At 40.3% G+C, this 17,982-nt stretch overlaps 1 protein-coding gene across 1 annotated transcript in view; it reads right to left on the minus strand.

Annotated features, from left to right (window-relative positions):
• LOC124517903 (phospholipid-transporting ATPase ABCA3-like) overlaps positions 1-17,982 on the minus strand; it is a 188,133-nt gene that overhangs the window by 81,263 nt on the left and 88,888 nt on the right. The window contains exons 12-14 of the mRNA XM_047087601.1: positions 11,991-12,145; positions 11,596-11,751; positions 11,028-11,238 (exon numbers count right to left, since the gene is read on the minus strand). Of these exons, the coding sequence (XP_046943557.1) occupies positions 11,028-11,238; positions 11,596-11,751; positions 11,991-12,145 (522 nt within the window). The remainder of the gene's footprint in view (positions 1-11,027; positions 11,239-11,595; positions 11,752-11,990; positions 12,146-17,982) is intronic.

Raw genomic sequence — 17,982 nt, forward strand, 5'->3', positions numbered from 1 at the left:
AGGGTTAGTATCCAAAATCTACAAAGAACTTATCAAACTCAACACCCAAAAAACAAATAATCCAGTGACGAAATGGGCAAAAGACATGAATAGACACTTCTCCAAAAAGACATCCAGATGGCCAACCAACACATGAAAAAATGCTCAACATCACTCATCATCAGGGAAATAGAAATCAAAACCACCATGAGATACCACCTCAGACCTGTCAGAATCGCTAACGTTAACAATTCAGGCAACAACAGATGTTGGTGAGGATGCAGAGAAAGAGGATCTCTTTTGCATTGTTGGTGGGAATGCAAGCTGGTGCAGCCACTCTGGAAAACAGTATGGAGGTTCCTCAAAAACTAAAAATAGAACTACCCTACGACCCAGCAATTACACTACTAGGCATTTATCCACGGGATAGAGGTGTGCTGTGTCGAAGGGACACATGCACCCCCATGCTTATGGCAGCACTATCAACAATAGCCAAAGTATGGAAAGAACCCAAATGTCCATCATGGATGAATGCATAAAGATAAATGGTGTGTGTGTGTGTGTGTGTGTGTGTGTGTATATAATCCATATATATATCCATATAATGGATAAAGATGAATGGTGTACACACACACACACACACACACACACACACACACACATAATGGAGTATTACTCAGCAATCAAAAAGAATGAAATCTTGCCAATTGCAACTATGTGGATGGAACTAGAGGGTATTATGCTAAGCAAATGAGTCAGAGAAAGACAAATATCATATCGCTTCACTCATATGAGGACTTTAAGACAAAGAACAGATGAACATAAGGGAAGGGAAGCAAAAACAATATATAAACAGGGAGGGGGACAAAACATAAGAGACTTTTAAATATGAAGAACAAACAGAGGGCTACTGGAGGGGTTGTGGGAGGGGGGGATGGGCTAAATGGGTAAGGGGCATTAAGGAATCTACTCCTGAAATCACTGTTTCACTATATGCTAACTAATTTGGATGTAAATTAAAAAAAAAAAAGAAGTACCAAAAAGAAGTTGCAGAGCTGAAGAATACAGTAACTAAATTGAAAAATTCATTATACAGGTTCAAAAGTGGACTACATAAAGTGGACAAAAGGATGGGTGATCTCAAAGTCAAGTCATTAATTGGTCAAGTGAATTAATTAGTCAAGTGAATAATTTCACTCAGAGGAACAAAAGAAAACAAAAAAGAATGAAAAAGAGTAAATAAAGCCCAAGAGACCTATGGAATATCACTAAGTAGAGCAATAAATGCAATATAAGAGTCCCATATGGGGAGAAAGTGGGGGGAGTTAGAAAGTTTATTCAAAGAAATAATGGCTGAAAACTTCCGAACCAAGGAAAAGAAATGGACATTCCGGGTCACAAATGCAAAAGTTCTATACTAGATGAATCCAAAGATATCTACAATAAAACACATTATAATCCAATAGTAAAAAGTCAAAGACAAAGAGAGGGTTTTGAAAAGCAAGTTGTCACATACAAGGGAACACACATGAGACTATTAGCTGATTTTTCAGCAGAAACCTGAAAAGATGGCTAGAAGGGAATGATGAGATATATTCAAAGTACTCAAAGAAAAAATTACCAAGAATACTATACATGGCAAAGTGTCTTTCAAAAATTAAGGAGCAAGATTTTACTAGACAAACAAAAGCTAAGAGAGTTTACTACCACTATATCTGCATTATAAGAAATGCTAAAGGGAGTTATTCAAATTGAAAAGAAAGGGTGATTTAAAGAAAAGGAAAGAAAGGATGGTAAACAGTAATACAAAGTCATATGAAAGTATAAATCTCACAGGTAGTGTTAAATATACAGACAAATACAGAATAATTTATATTGTAATGGTGGTGGGTAAATTACTTAAAGAAACTTGTTTTTAATCTTTCTTTATTTTGAGAGAGAGAAAGAGTGTGAGCAGGGGTGGAGCTGAAGGGAGGGAGACACAGAATCAGAAGCAGGCTCCAGGCACTGAGCTATCAGCACAGAGCCCAACGCGGGGCTCAAACTCATGAATTGTGAGATAATGACCTGAGCCGAAGTTGGATGCTTAACTGACTGACCCACCCAGGCACCCCTAAATTACTTTTAATTCTACTATAAAAGTTAAAAGATAAAAGCATTAAACACTATAACTAAAAAGTGTTATATTTTTACTAAAAAGTATAACTAAATAATAAGATACACAATACACAACACAAATAGATATAAATCTGATATCAATAACTAAAGTTTTATGAGGGGAGTAAAGAAAACAGTTTTTTATATGCAATGGAGGTTAAGTTGTTATCAGCTTATAATATACTGTTATATTTTATGTACGTCCCATAATAACCACAAAGAAAATATGCCTAGAAATTACACAAAAGAAAAAAAGAAATCAAAACATATCAATACAAAAATTAGTAAAAAGGAAATGAAGACAGCAAGAGATGAAAAGAAGGACATAAGAACTTCAAGGCAAATGGGACATGATTAGCAATAGTACTTCCTTATCAAAATCTGTGTTAAATAAAAACTGATTAAACTCTCCAATCAAAAGACAGAGTAACTGAATACATAAAAAAAAAGATCCACTCCTACAAGAGAACACTGAGTTAAAAGCCTCTTGACATAGGTCTTGGCAATGATTTTTTTTGGATATGAAGTCAAAAGCACAGGAAACAAAATAAAAGATAGAGTAGTTTGACTACACCAAACTAAAAAGATTCTGAGAAGCAAAGGAAACAATCAACAAAATGGAAAGGCTACATACAGAATAAAGGAAAATGTTTGCAAACCAAAAATTTCTAGAAGAAAATACAGGCAGTAATCTGACATTGACTGTAGAAACATTTTTCTAGACAGGTCTCTGACAAGGAAAACAAAAGCAAAATTAAATTATTGAGATTACACCCAAACAAGCTTTTGCACAGGGAAGGAAACCATCAGCAAAACAATAACACAGCACATTGACTGGGAGAAGTTATTTGCAAATGATAACCAATAAGGGGTTAATATCCATGATATATACATATGTATATATACGTATATATATGTATATATACATATGTATGTATATAGTTTTTATATATATAAATTATGCAACTCAACTCCAAAAAACAAATAATCCAATTAAAAAACAGACATTTCTCCAAAGAAGACATACAGAAGTCCAACGGACACATGAAAAGATGCTCAACATCACTTATCATCAGGGAAATGCAAATCAAAACCACAAGGAGAATCACCACATGCCTGTCAGAATGGCTAGAATCAGTAACACAAGAAACAACAGGTGATGGTGAGGATGTGGGAAAAAAAGAATCTGTTAGTGGGAATGGAAACTGGTGCTGCCACTGTGGAAAACAGTATGGAGGTTCCTCAACAAATTAAAAATAGAACTACTATATGATCCAGCAATTCCACTACTGGGTATTTACCCACAGAACACAAAAACAGTAATTCAAAAAGATACATGTACCTGTATGTTTCCTTTAGCATTATTTATCATAGCCAAGATATGGAAGCAACCCAAGTATCCATCCATTGATGAACAGATCAAGAAGATGTGGTAAATATATACAATGGAATATAACTTAGCCATAAAAAAAGCCTAAAAATAGCTAGAGAGGGAAGGAACCAAACCAGAAGAGACTCTTAAAAACTGAGGATAAACAGAGGGTTGATGGGGAAGGGGAAGGTGGGTGATGGGCACTGAGGAGGGCACCTGTTGGAATGAGCACTGGGTGTTGTATGGAAACCAATTTGACAATAAATCTCATTAAAAAAGTGAAATCTTGCTATTTTTGACAACATGGATAGACCTAGAGAGTGTCATGCTAAGTGAAATAAATCAAAGACAATACCAAATAATTTCCCTTGCATGTAGAATCTACAAAACAAAACAAATAGACAAAACAAACCAAGAGAGACTCATAAATATAAGAAAGAAACTGTCAGGGGGCGCCTGGGTGGCTCAGTCGGTTGAGCTTCTGACTTGGGCTCAGGTCATGATCTCGCAGTGAGTTCGAGCCCCAAGTCAGGCTCTGTGCTGACAGCACAGAGCCTAGAGCCTGCTTCAGAATCTGTGTCCCTCTCTTTGCCCCTCCCTCACTCATGCTCTGTCTCTCTCTGTCTCAGAAATAAATAAATATTTGGGGATTCTAGGGAAGATAGTGGCGTAGGAGGACACTGGGCTCACCACGCATCCTGCTGATCACTTAGATTCCACCTACACCTGCCTAAATAACCCAGAAAACCACCAGAAGACTAGCAGAATGGAGTCTCTGGAGCCAAGTGCAGACGAGAGGCCTGCGGAAGAGGGTAGGAAGGGCGGAGAGGCGATGGCGCTGTACAGACTGGCAGGAGGGAGCCGGAGTGGAGGGGCAGTCCACCGGCCAAGCAGAGCCCCTGAGTCTGGATTGCAAAAGCGGAGGGGCCAGATGGAGTGTGTTCCGACAGCAAGCGGGATTTACTATCTGGGAGGTCATAAGTTAACAGCTCTGCTCGGAAAGCGGGAAGGCTGGAGGACAACGGGAGGGAGAGTTGCTGAGCCCAGCGACAACAGAGCTCAGTTTGGCGGGGAGCAAAGGCGCTCGCCAGCGCCATCTCCCTCGCCCATCCCCCAGCCAAAATCCCAAAGGGAACCAGTTCCTGCCAGAGAAATTCCTTGCACCCCGCAAACACCCAGCCCTGTGCTTCTGCAGAGCCACCCCTCCTGCAGCAGGTCTGACTCCCTCCCGCTGCCACAGGGCCCCTCCTGAAGTGGATCACCTAAGGAGAAGTGAGCTAAGCCTACCCTTCCTGCCCCCGTGCACCTTGCCTACCAACCCTAGCTAATAGGCCAGATGCCCAGCACCACAAGCCTGGTAGTGTGCAAGTAGCCCAGACGGGCCATGCCACCCCAAGTGAATCCCGCCCCTAGGAGAGGGGAAGAGAAGGCACACACCAGTCTGACTGTGGTCCCAGCGGTGGGCTGGGGGCAGACATCAGGTCTGACTGCGACCCCGCCCACCAACTCCAGTTATACACCACAGCACAGGGGAAGTGCCCTGCAGGTCCTCACCACGCCAGGGACTACCCAAAATGACCAAACGGAAGAATTCCGCTCCAAAGAGTCTCCAGGAAATAACAAGAGCTAATGAACTGATCAAAAAGGATTTAAATAATATAACAGAAAGTGAATTTAGAATAATACTCATAAAATTAATCGCTGGGCTTGAAAACAGTATAGAGGACAACAGAGAAACTCTTGCTACAGAGATCAAGGGACTAAGGCATAGTCAGGAGGAGATGAAAAATGCTATAAACGAGATGCAAAAAAATGGAAACGACCACAGCTCGGATTGAGGAGGCAGAGGAGAGAATAGGTGAACTAGAGGATTAAATTATGGAAAAAGAGGAAGCTGAGAAAAAGAGAGATAAAAAAATCCAGGAGTATGAGGGGAAAATTAGAGAACTAAGTGATGCACTAAAAAGAAATAATACACGCATAATTGGTATCCCAGAGGAGGAAGAGAGAGGGAAAGGTGATGAAGGTGTACTTGAAGAAATAATAGCTGAGAACTTCCCTGAACTGGGGAAGGAAACAGGCATTGAAATCCAAGAGGCACAGAGAACTCCCTTCAGACGTAACTTGAATCGATCTTCTGCACGACATATCATAGTGAAACTGGCGGGGCGCCTGGGTGGCGCAGTCGGTTGAGCGTCCGACTTCAGCCAGGTCACGATCTCACGGTCCGTGAGTTCGAGCCCCGCGTCAGGCTCTGGGCTGATGGCTCAGAGCCTGGAGCCTGCTTCCGATTCTGTGTCTCCCTCTCTCTCTGCCCCTCCCCCGTTCATGCTCTGTCTCTCTCTGTCCCAAAAATAAATAAACGTTGAAAAAAAAATTAAAAAAAAAAAGAAACTGGCAAAATACAAGGATAAAGAGAAAATTCTGAAAGCAGCAAGGGATAAACGTGCCCTGACATATACAGGGACCCTATAAGACTCGTGACCAATCTCTCTTCTGAAACGTTGCAGGCCAGAAGGATTAGCAGAACTTCAATGTGATGAGCAGAAAAAATATGCAGCCAAGAATCCTTTATACAGCAAGTCTGTTATTTAGAATAGAAGGAGAGATAAAGGTCTTCCCAAACAAACAAAAACTGAAGGAATTGTCACCACTAAACCAGCACTACAAGAGATCCTAAGGGGGATCCTGTGAGACAAGCATAAAACATACAGACATCACAATGACTCTAAACCCATCTCTTTCTATAATAACACTGAATGTAAATGGACTAAATGCACCAACCAAAAGACATAGGGTATCAGAATGGATAAAAAAACAAGACCCATCTATTTTCTGTCTACAAGAGACTCATTTTAGACCTGAGGACACCTTTAGATTGAGAGTGAGGGGATGGAGAACTATTTATCATGCTACTGGAAGCCAAAAGAAAGCTGGAGTAGCCATACTTATATCAGACAAACTAGACTTTAAATTAAAGGCTGTAACAAGAGATGAAGAAGGGCATTATATAATAATTACAGGGTCTATCCATCAGGAAGAGCTAACATTAAAAATGTCTATGTGCCGAATACGGGAGCCCCCAAATATATAAAACAAATACTCATGAACATAAGCAACCTTATTCATAAGAATGTGGTAACTGCAGGGGACTTTAACACTCCATTTACAGAAATGGATAGATCATCTAGACACACGGTCAATAAAGAACAAGGGCCCTGAATGATACACTGGATCAGATGGACCTGACACATATATTTGGAACTCTGCATCCCAAAGCAACAGAATATACTTTCTTCTTGAGTGCACATGGAACATTCTCCAAGACAGATCACATACTGGGTCACAAAACAGCCCTTCATAAGTATACAAGAATTGAAATTATACCATGCATACTTTCAGACCACAATGCTATGAAGCTTGAAATCAACCACAGGAAAAAGTCTGGAAAACCTCCAAAAGCATGCAGGTTAAAGAACACCCTACTAAAGAATGAGTGGGTCAACCAGGAAATTAGAGAAGACATTAAAAAATATATGGAAACAAACAAAAATGAAAATACAACAATCCAAATGCTTTGGGATGGAGCAAAGGCAGTCCTGAGAGGAAAATACATTGCAATCCAGGCCTATCTCAAGAAACAAGAAAAATCCCCAATACAAAATCTAACAGCACACCTAAAGGAAATAGAAGCAGAACAGCAAAGGCAGCCTAAACCCAGCAGAAGAAGAGAAATAATAAAGATCAGAGCAGAAATAAACAATGTAGAATCTAAAAAACTGTAGAGCAGATCAACAAAACCAAGAGTTGGTTTTTTGAAAAAATAAACAAAATTGACAAACCTCTAGCCAGGCTTCTCAAAAAGAAAAGGGAGGGGCGCCTGGGTGGCGCAGTCGGTTAAGCGTCCGACTTCAGCCAGGTCACGATCTCGCGCTCCGTGAGTTCGAGCCCCGCGTCGGGCTCTGGGCTGATGGCTCAGAGCCTGGAGCCTGTTTCTGATTCTGTGTCTCCCTCTCTCTCTGACCCTTCCCCATTCATGCTCTGTCTCTCTCTGTCTCAAAAATAAATAAACGTTAAAAAAAAAAAGAAAAAAAAAGAAAAGGGAGATGACCCAAATAGATAAAATCATGAATGAAAATGGAATTATTGCAACCAATCCCTCAGAGATACAAGCAATTATCAGGGAATACTAGGAAAAATTATATGCCAACAAATTGGACAACCTGCAAGAAATGGACAAATTCCTAAACACCCACACGCTTCCCAAACTCAATGAGGAGGAAATAGAAAGCTTGAACAGACCCATAACCAGCGAAGAAATTGAATCAGTTATCAAAAATCTCCCAACAAATAAGAGTCCAGGACCAGATGGCTTCCCAGGGGAGTTCTACCAGACATTTAAAGCAGAGATAATACCTATCCTTCTCAAGCTGTTCCAAGAAATAGAAAGGGAAGGAAAACTTCCAGACTCATTCTATGAAGCCAGTATTACTTTGATTCCTAAACCAGACAGAGACCCGGTAAAAAAAGAGAACTACAGGCCAAAATCCCTGATGAATATGGATGCAAAAATTCTCAATAAGATACTAGCAAATCGAATTCAACAGCATATAAAGAGAATTATTCACCATGATCAAGTGGGATTCATCCTGGGATGCAGGGCTGGTTCAACATTCGCAAATCAATCACGTGATACATCACATTAATAAAAGAAAAGATAAGAACCATATGATCCTGTCAATCGATGCAGAAAGGCCTTTGACAAAATTCAGCACCCTTTCTTAATAAAAAACCTTGAGAAAGTCGGGATAGAAGGAACATACTTAAAGATCATAAAAGCCATTTATGAAAAGCCCACAGCTAACATCATCCTCAATGGGGAAACACTGAGAGCTTTTTCCCTGAGATCAGGAACACGACAGGGATGCCCACTCTCACCGCTGTTATTTAACATAGTGTTGGAAGTTCTAGCATCAGCAATAAGACAACAAAAGGAAATCAAAGGCATCAAAATTGACAAAGATGAAGTCAAGCTTTCACTTTCTGCAAATGACATGATACTATACATGGAAAACCCGATAGACTCCACCAAAACTCTGCTAGAACTGATACATGAATTCAGCAAAGTTGCAGGATACAAAACCAATATACAGAAGTCAGTTGCATTCTCATACACTAACAATGAAGCAACCGAAAGACAAATAAAGGAACTGATCCCATTCACAATTGCACCAAGAAGCATAAAATACCTAGGAATAAATCTAACCAACGATGTAACAGATCTGTATGCTGAAAACTATAGAAAGCTCATGAAGGTAATTGAATAAGATATAAAGAAATGGAAAGACATTCCCTGCTAATGGATTGGAAGAATAAATATTGTCAAAATGTCAATACTACCCAAAGCTATCTACACATTCAATGTAATCCCAATCCAAATTGCACCAGCATTCTTCTCGAAACTAGAACAAGCAATCCTAAAATTCATATGAAACCACAAAAGGCCCCAAATAACCAAAGTAATTTTGAAGAAGACCAAAGCAGGAGGCATCACAATCCCAGACTTTAGCCTCTACTACAAAGCTGTCATCATCAAGACAGCATGGTATGGGCACAAAAACAGACACATAGACCAATGGAATAGAATAGAAACCCAGAACTAGACCCACAAAAGTATGGCCAACTCATCTTTGACAAAGCAGGAAAGAACATCCAATGGAAAAAAGACAGTCTCTTTAACAAATGGTGCTGGGAGAACTGGACAGCAACATGCAGGAGGTTGAAAGTAGACCACTTTCTCACACCATTCACAAAAATAAACTCAAAATGGATGAAGCACCTGAATGTGAGACAGGAAACCATCAAAACCCTAGAGGAGAAAGCAGGAAAAGACCTCTCTGACCTCAGCCATAGCAATCTCTTACTCGACACATCCCCAAAGGCAAGGGAATTAAAAGCAAAAATGAACTACTGGGACCTTATGAAGATAAAAAGCTTCTGCACAGCAAAGGAAACAACCAACAAAACTAAAAGGCAACCAACGGAATGGGAAAAGATATTTGCAAATGACATATCGGACAAAGGGCTAGTATCCAAAATCTATAAAGAGCTCACCAAACTCCACACCCGAAAAACAAATAACCCAGTGAAGAAATGGGCAGAAAACATGAATAGACACTTCTCTAAAGAAGATCTCCAGATGGCCAACAGGCACATGAAAAGATGCTCAACGTCGCTCCTCATCAGGGAAATACAAATCAAAACCACACTCAGATATCACCTCACGCCAGTCAGAGTGGCCAAAATGAACAAATCAGGAGACTATAGATGCTGGAGAGGATGTGGAGAAACGGGAACCCTCTTGCACTGTTGGTGGGAATGCAAACTGGTGCAGCCCCTCTGGAAAACAGTGTGGAGGCTCCTCAGAAAAGTAAAAATAGACCTACCCTATGACCCAGCAATAGCACTGCTAGGAATTTACCCAGGAGATACAGGAGTACTGATGCATAGGGGCACTTGTACCCCAATGTTTATAGCAGCACTCTCAACAATAGCCAAATGATGGAAAGAGCCTAAATGTCCATCAACTGATGAATGGATAAAGAAATTGTGATTTATATACACAATGGAGTACTACATGGCAATGAGAAAGAACGAAATATGGCCCTTTGTAGCAACGTGGATGGAACTGGAGAGTGTGATGCTAAGTGAAATAAGCCATACAGAGAAAGACAGATACCATATGTTTTCACTCTTATGTGGAATCTGAGAACCTTCACAGAAACTCATGGGGGAGGGGAAGGATAAAAAAAGAGGTTAGAGTGGGAGAGAGCCAACGCATTAGAGACTCTTGAAAAGTGAGAACAAACTGAGGGTTGATGGGGAATGGGAGGAAGGGGAGGGTGGGTGATGGGTATTGAGGAGGGCACCTTTTGGGATGAGCACTGGGTGTTGTATGGAAACCAATTTGCCAATAAATTTCATATATTGAAAAAAAAAGAAAGAAAGAAATATTTAAAAAAATTAAAAAAAAAAAAAAGAAACTGTCAGTTACCAGAAGTAGAAGGGGTTGGAGGCCAAGCAAATAGGTGAAGGGGATTAAGAGGAATAAACTTCTGGTTACCAAATAAATAGGTAATGAAGATATAATACACAGCATAGAGAATACATTCAATAATATTATAATAACTTTGTATGATTACAGATGGTAACTAGACTTATGGGGATCATTTTGTCATGTATAAAAATACTGAATCCCTATGATGTAAACCTGAAAATAATATGACACTGTATGTCAACTCTACTTCCATATTAACAATATGTAAACTATGACCATTACTTCAAAGAGCTCACTGTAGAGTTCCAAATAAAAGGACAAAGGAAATAGAAGTTCTGGGGTGATAGACAAAAAACTAGGGAAATTATACTATAATATTATGAAGAAATCAATATCCATGAAGATTATGTTTGAAGAATATTAACATATCAATATCCAAAGAATAATCAAAGGGAAAGAGACCATATATTTTTTTCAGGAAAACTGAAGAGCCACAGCACCGCAGGGATCCTTTGACCATGATGGCTATGCGGTCACCCAAGATGTCAGCTTCATCCATGTAGTGGGTGGTCAATAAGATGGTATGATCCTCTTTATACTGCTGAAGGACATCCCAGGTGGCCCTCCTTGAGACTGGGTCCATTCCAGATGTTGGCTCATCAAGTATCACAACCTAAAGACCAGAAGAACAATTCCATAACCATTAAATACTATGTACTAGTGTCACTAGCGTCTTACCAGTTATGGGGTTTATTCTGGTTTTGCTTTTTCAGACCCTTGTCCAATTAAGCTAAGATAACAAGTTTAGACTAAAACTGAATTACGAATGCTAGGATAATTCCAAACCTGAGACAGTTTGGTTACAAGGTTGACAATATGAATTCCATATGGGATTTCATATGTAAAGTTCCTTTAACAGTCTTAGATCTATATCAGCTCTCAGGTTTCTGTTGGCTGATTTTTTTAGACCAGCTTCAGTGTGGATCCATTTTTTATGTGTGTTTCTTGTCATTGTTGTTGTTGTTTTTACCTGGGAGCCCCCTATAAGTGCTATGATCACAGAGAGTCTGCGCTTCATTCCTCCACTCAGTGAAAATGAAAATGCATTATGCTTATCTAGCAGGTTAAAAGTAGACAACATATGATCAATTTCCACAAGACGTGTCTTTCGAGGCATTCCTTTTACCTAGAAAGAGAAGCGAGACTTTACATGGTACTTCCAACTTTATCCTTAGAAACACCTTACACAAGCTGTTCTCTTATATCATCTGTATAGTGTCTTTTTCCTTTTGTCTGACTTTATGTTTAAAGGAGAATTCATCAAAAATAAGTTTTTGAACTTTCTAAGAATAAGGATATGGATAATTGGTAATGTGCCTGAAGTACACCAATAGAATGGGAAAAAGGAACATATTTTTGGCTTACCAAACAATAAAAATAAAGGTGTTCTGAGACGGTCAAGTAATCAAACAACAAGTTCTGTTGGGGACACAAGCCCAAGCTTTTCCTGATCTGGATCATCTGCTTTGAGGTGTCATATCCGTTAACATAGGCCTTTCCGCTGGTAGCAGGATAGAGACCTAGGATCAAGTAAAAGACATAACAAAACCTTAGCTTTCATGAGGGACATAACAAACTGTTCTTTAATACCTTAAATTTGAAATCTACGTATGGAGATTGGAAGATGGCGGCACAGGAGGACACTGGGCTCACCGAGTCCTGCTGATGGTTTAGACTGCTTAGACCATATCTGCCTAAATAACCCAGAAAAGCATCAGAAGACTAGCAGAATGGATTCTCTGGAGCCAAGCATAGATAAGAGAGGTCCACAGAAGAGGGTAGGAAGGGCGGAGAGGAAGTGCATGCTACCTGGACTGGTGGGAGGCAGCCGGGGTGGTGGAGGGGCAGCCCTCCTGGCAAGGCAGAGCCCCTGAAGTCTGGCTTGCATAAGCGGAGGGGTTGGACTGCGTGAGTTCTGACAGCCAGTGGGACTTCACATCTGGACTATTGTAAGTCAACAGCTCTGCTCTCAGAGAGCGGGGAGGGCGAGAGGGCACTGGGAGGGAGAGTTGCTGAGCCCCAGAAGAAAAAGCTCAGCCCAGCGGGGAACAAAGGCAATGACCAGTGCCATATTCCTTTCCTATTCCCCAGCCAAAATCCCAAAGGGAACCAGTTCCCATCACTGAACTTGCTTGCATGGTGCAAACAACCAATGCTGTGCTTCTGTGACTCCATCCCTGAAATGGGTCAGCCTCCCTCCCAGGGCTGCAGGGCCAATCCCGCAGGAGACCACTGATGGCAAAGCAAGCTAAGCCTTCCCCTCCCACCCCTGTGCATCTTGCGGGCCACCCCTGCTAATACGCCAGATCCCATCAAAGCAGCACCACAAGCCTGGCGGTGTGCAAATAGCCCAGACAGGGGCCACACCACTACACAGTGAGTCCCGCCCCTCAGAGAGGGGAAGATAAGGTACACATCAGTCTGACTGTGGCCCCAGTGGTGGGCTGGGGACAGACATCAGGTCTGACTGTGGCCCCGCCCACCAACACAAGTTACTCCAGACAGCACAGGGAAAGTGCCCTGCAGGTCTGTGCCACCCAGGACTATCCAAAATGATGAACAGAAGAACTTTCCTCAAAAGAAACTCCAGGAAGTAGTGACAGCTAACGAACTGATCAAAAACGATTTAAGCAATATAATGGAACAAGAATTTAGAATAATAGTCATAAAATGAATTGCTGGGTTTGAAAAAAGTATAGAAGACACCAGAGAATCTATTGCTACAGGGATCAAGGAACTAAGAAATATTTAGGAGGAGCTAAAAAAATGCTATAAATGAGGTGCAAAATAAAATGGAGGCAACCACAGCTCAGATTGAAGAGTCAGAGAAGAGAATAGGTGAATTAGAAGATAAAATTATGGAAAAGAGGAAGCTGAGAAAAAGAGAGATAAAAAAAATCCAGGAGTAGGAGGGGAGAATTAGAGAACTAAGTGATGCAATCAAATGCAATGACATATGCATAATTGGGATTCCAGGGGAGGAAGAGAGAGGAAAAGGTGATGAAGGTGTACTTGAAGAAATCATAGCTGAGAACTTCCCTGATCTGGGGAAGGAAAAAGGCATTGAAATCCCAGAGGCACAGAGAACTCCCTTCAGATGTAACTTGGACCAATCTTCCGCACGACATATCATAGTGAAACTGGCAAAATACAAGGACAAAGAGAAAATTCTGAAAGCAGGTAGGGAGAAACAGGCCCTAAAATATAAAGGGAGACCGATAAGAATAGTGACAGACCTATCTACTGAAACGTGGCAGGCCAGAAAGGAATGGCAGGAAATCTTCGATGTGATGAACAGGAAAAATATGCAGCCAAGAATCCTTTACCCAGCAAGTCTGTCGTTTAGAATAGAAGGAGACATAGGGTCTTCCCAAACAAACAAAAACTGAAGGAACTCATCATCACTAAACCAGCCCTACAGGAGATCCTAAGGGGGATTCTGTGAGTGAAATGTTGCAAGGACCACAAAGTACCAGAGATGTCACTACAAGCATGAAACCTGCAGACATCACAATGACTCTAAACCCATATCTTTCAGTAATAACACTGAATGTAAATGGACTAAATGCTCCAACCAAAAGACACAGGGTATCAGAATGGATAAAAAAACAAGACCCATCTATTTTCTGTCTACAAGAGACTCATTTTAGACCTGAGGACACCTTCAGATTGAAAGTGTGGGGATGGAGAATCATCTATAATGCTACTGGAAGTCAAAAGAGCTGGAGTAGCCATACTTACACCAGACAAACTAGACTTTAAATTAAAGGCTGTAACAAGAGATGAAGAAGGGCATTATATAATAATTACACAGTCTATCCATCAGGAAGAGCTAACAATTATAAATGTCTATGCACCGAATACGGGAGCCCCCAAATATATAAAACAATTCATCACAAACACAAACAACATTTTGATAAAAATGTGGTAATTGCAGGGGACTTTAATATTCCACTTAGAGCAAGAGACAGATCATCTAGACACAGGATCAATAAAGAAACAAGGGCCCTGAATGATACATTGGATCAGACGGACTTGACATATATATTTAGAACTCTGCATCCCAAAGCAACAGAATATACTTTCTTCTCGAGTGCACATGGGACATTCTCCAAGACAGATCATATACTGGGTCACAAAACAGCACTTCATAAGTTTACAAGAATTGATTTTATACCATGCATACTTTCAGACCACAATGCTATGAAGCTTGAAATCAACCACAGGAAAAAGTCTGGAAAACCTCCAAAAGCATGCAGGTTAAAGAACACCCTACTAAAGAATGAGTGGGTCAACCAGGAAATTAGAGAAGACATTAAAAAATATATGCAAACAAATGAAAATGAAAATACAACAATCCAAATGCTTTGGGATGGAGCAAAGGCAGTCCTGAGAGGAAAATACATTGCAATCCAGGCCTATCTCAAGAAACAAGAAAAATCCCAAATACAAAATCTAAAGCACACCTAAAGGAAATAGAAGCAGAGCAGCAAAGATACCCCAAACCCAGCACAAGAAGAGAAATAATAAAGATCAGAGCAGAAATAGAGAATGTAGAATCTAAAAAAAACCTGTAGAACAAATCAATGAAACCAAGAGTTGGTTTTTTGAAAAAATAAACAAAATTGATAAACCTCTAGCCTGGCTTCTCAAAAAGAAAAGGGAGATGACCCAAATAGATAATATATGAATGAAAATGGAATTATTGCAACCAATCCCTCAGAGATACAAGCAATTATCAGGGAATACTATGAAAAATTATATGCCAACAAATTGGACAACCTGCAAGAAATGGACAAATTCCTAAGCACCCACACACTTCCAAAACTCAAACAGGAAGAAATACAAAACTTGAACAGACCCACAACCAGCGAAGAAATTGAATCAATCATCAAAAATCTCCCAACAAAAAAGAGTCCAGGACCAGATGGCTTCCCAGGGGAATTCTACCAGACATCTAGCAGAGATAATACCTATCCTTTTCAAGTTTTTCCAAAAAATAGAAAGGGAGGGAAAACTTCCAGACTCATTCTATGAAGCCAGCATTTACTTTGATTCCTAAACCAGACAGACCTAGCAAGAAAAGAGAACTACAGGCCAATATCCCTGATGATTCTGGATGCAAAAATTCTCAATAAGACACTAGCAAAACAAATTCAACAACATATAAAAAGAATTATTCACCATGATCAAGTGGGATTCACTCCTGGGCTGCAAGGCTCATTCAATGTGATACATCACATCAATAAAAGAAAAGAAAAGAACCATATGATCCTGTCAATCGATGCAGAAAACCTATTTGAAAAAATTCAGCATCCTTTCTTAATAAAATACCCTTGAGAAAGTCGGGATAGAAGTAACATACTTAAACACCATAAAAGCCATTTATGAAAAGCCCACAGCTAATATCATCCTCAATGGGGAAACACTGAGAGCTTTCCCCCTGAGATGAGGAACACGACAGGGATGTCTACTCTCACTGCTGTTGTTTAACATAATGTTGGAAGTGCTAGCATCAGCAATCAGACAACAAAAGGAAATCAAAGGCATCAAAATTGGCAAAGATGATGTCAAACTTTCACTTTTTGAAGATGACATGATATTATATGTGGAAAACCTGATAGACTCCACCAAAAGTCTACTAGAACTGACACATGAATTCAGCAAAGTAGCAGGATACAAAATCAATGTACAGAATTCAGTTGCATTTTTTTTCCAATATATGAAATTTATTGTCAGATTGGTTTCCATACAACACCCAGTGCTCATCCCAAAAGGTGCCCTCTTCAATACCCATCACCCACCCCCATCAACCCTCAGTTTGTTCTCACTTTTTAAGAGTCTCTTATGCGTTGGCTCTCTCCCACTCTAACCTCTTTTTTTTCCTTCCCCTCCCCCATGGGTTTCTGTTAAGTTTCTCAGGATCTACATAAGAGTGAAAACATATGGTATCTGTCTTTCCCTGCTTATTTCACTTAGCATCACACTCTCGAGTTCCATCCACGTTGCTACAAAGGGCCATATTTCGTTCTTTCTCATTGCCACGTAGTACTCCATTGTGTATATAAACCACAATTTCTTTATCCGTTCATCAGTTGATGGACATTTAGGCTCTTTCCATCATTTGGCTATTGTTGAGAGTGCTGCTATAAACATTGGGGTACAAGTGCCCCTGTGCATCAGCACTCCTGCATCCCTTGGGTAAATTCCTAGCACTGCTATTGCTGGGTCATAGGGTAGGTCTATTTTTAATTTTCTGAGGAACCTCAGCACTGTTTTCCAGAGTGGCTGCACCAATTTGCACTCCCACCAACAGTGCAAGAGGGTTCCCGTTTCTCCACATCCTCTCCAGCATCTATAGTCTCCTGATTTGTTCATTTTGGCCACTCTGACTGGCGTGAGGTGATATCTGAGTGTGGTTTTGATTTGTATTTCCCTGATGAGGAGCGACGTTGAACATCTTTTCATGTGCCTGTTGGCCATCCGGATGTCTTCTTTAGAGAAGTGGCTATTTATGTTTTCTGCCCATTTCTTCACTGGGTTATTTGTTTTTCGGGTGTGGAGTTTGGTGAGCTCTTTATAGATTTTGGATACTAGCCCTTTGTCCGATATGTCATTTGCAAATATCTTTTCCCATTCCGTTGGTTGCCTTTTAGTTTTGTTGGTTGTTTCCTTTGCTGTGCAGAAGCTTTTTATCTTCATAAGGTCCCAGTAGTTCATTTTTGCTTTTAATTGCCTTGCCTTTGGGGATGTGTCGAGTAAGAGATTGCTATGGCTGAGGTCAGAGAGGTCTTTTCCTGCTTTCTCCTCTAGGATTTTGATGGTTTCCTGTCTCACACTCAGGTCCTTAATCCATTTTGAGTTTATTTTTGTGAATGGTGTGAGAAAGTGGTCTACTTTCAACCTTCTGCATGTTGCTGTCCAGTTCTCCCAGCACCATTTGTTAAAGAGACTGTCTTTTTTCCATTGGATGTTCTTTCCTGCTTTGTCAAAGATGAGTTGGCCATACTTTTGTGGGTCTAGTTCTGGGGTTTCTATTCTATTCCATTGGTCTATGTGTCTGTTTTTGTGCCCATACCATGCTGTCTTGATGATGACAGCTTTGTAGTAGAGGCTAAAGTCTGGGATTGTGATGCCTCCTGCTTTGGTCTTCTTCAAAATTACTTTGGTTATTTGAGGCCTTTTGTGGTTACATATGAATTTTAGGATTGCTTGTTCTAGTTTCGAGAAGAATTCTGGTGAAATTTTTATTGGGATTGCATTGAATTTGTAGATAGCTTTGGGTAGTATTGACATTTTGACAATATTTGTTCTTCCAATCCATTAGCAGGGAATGTCTTTCCATTTCTTTATATCT

This window comes from Lynx rufus, unplaced genomic scaffold (genome assembly GCF_022079265.1).
Source record: "Lynx rufus isolate CCGP_SWC_20201006 ecotype Redwood Valley unplaced genomic scaffold, mLynRuf1.p SCAF_23, whole genome shotgun sequence".
Lineage (NCBI taxonomy): Eukaryota > Metazoa > Chordata > Mammalia > Carnivora > Felidae > Lynx > Lynx rufus.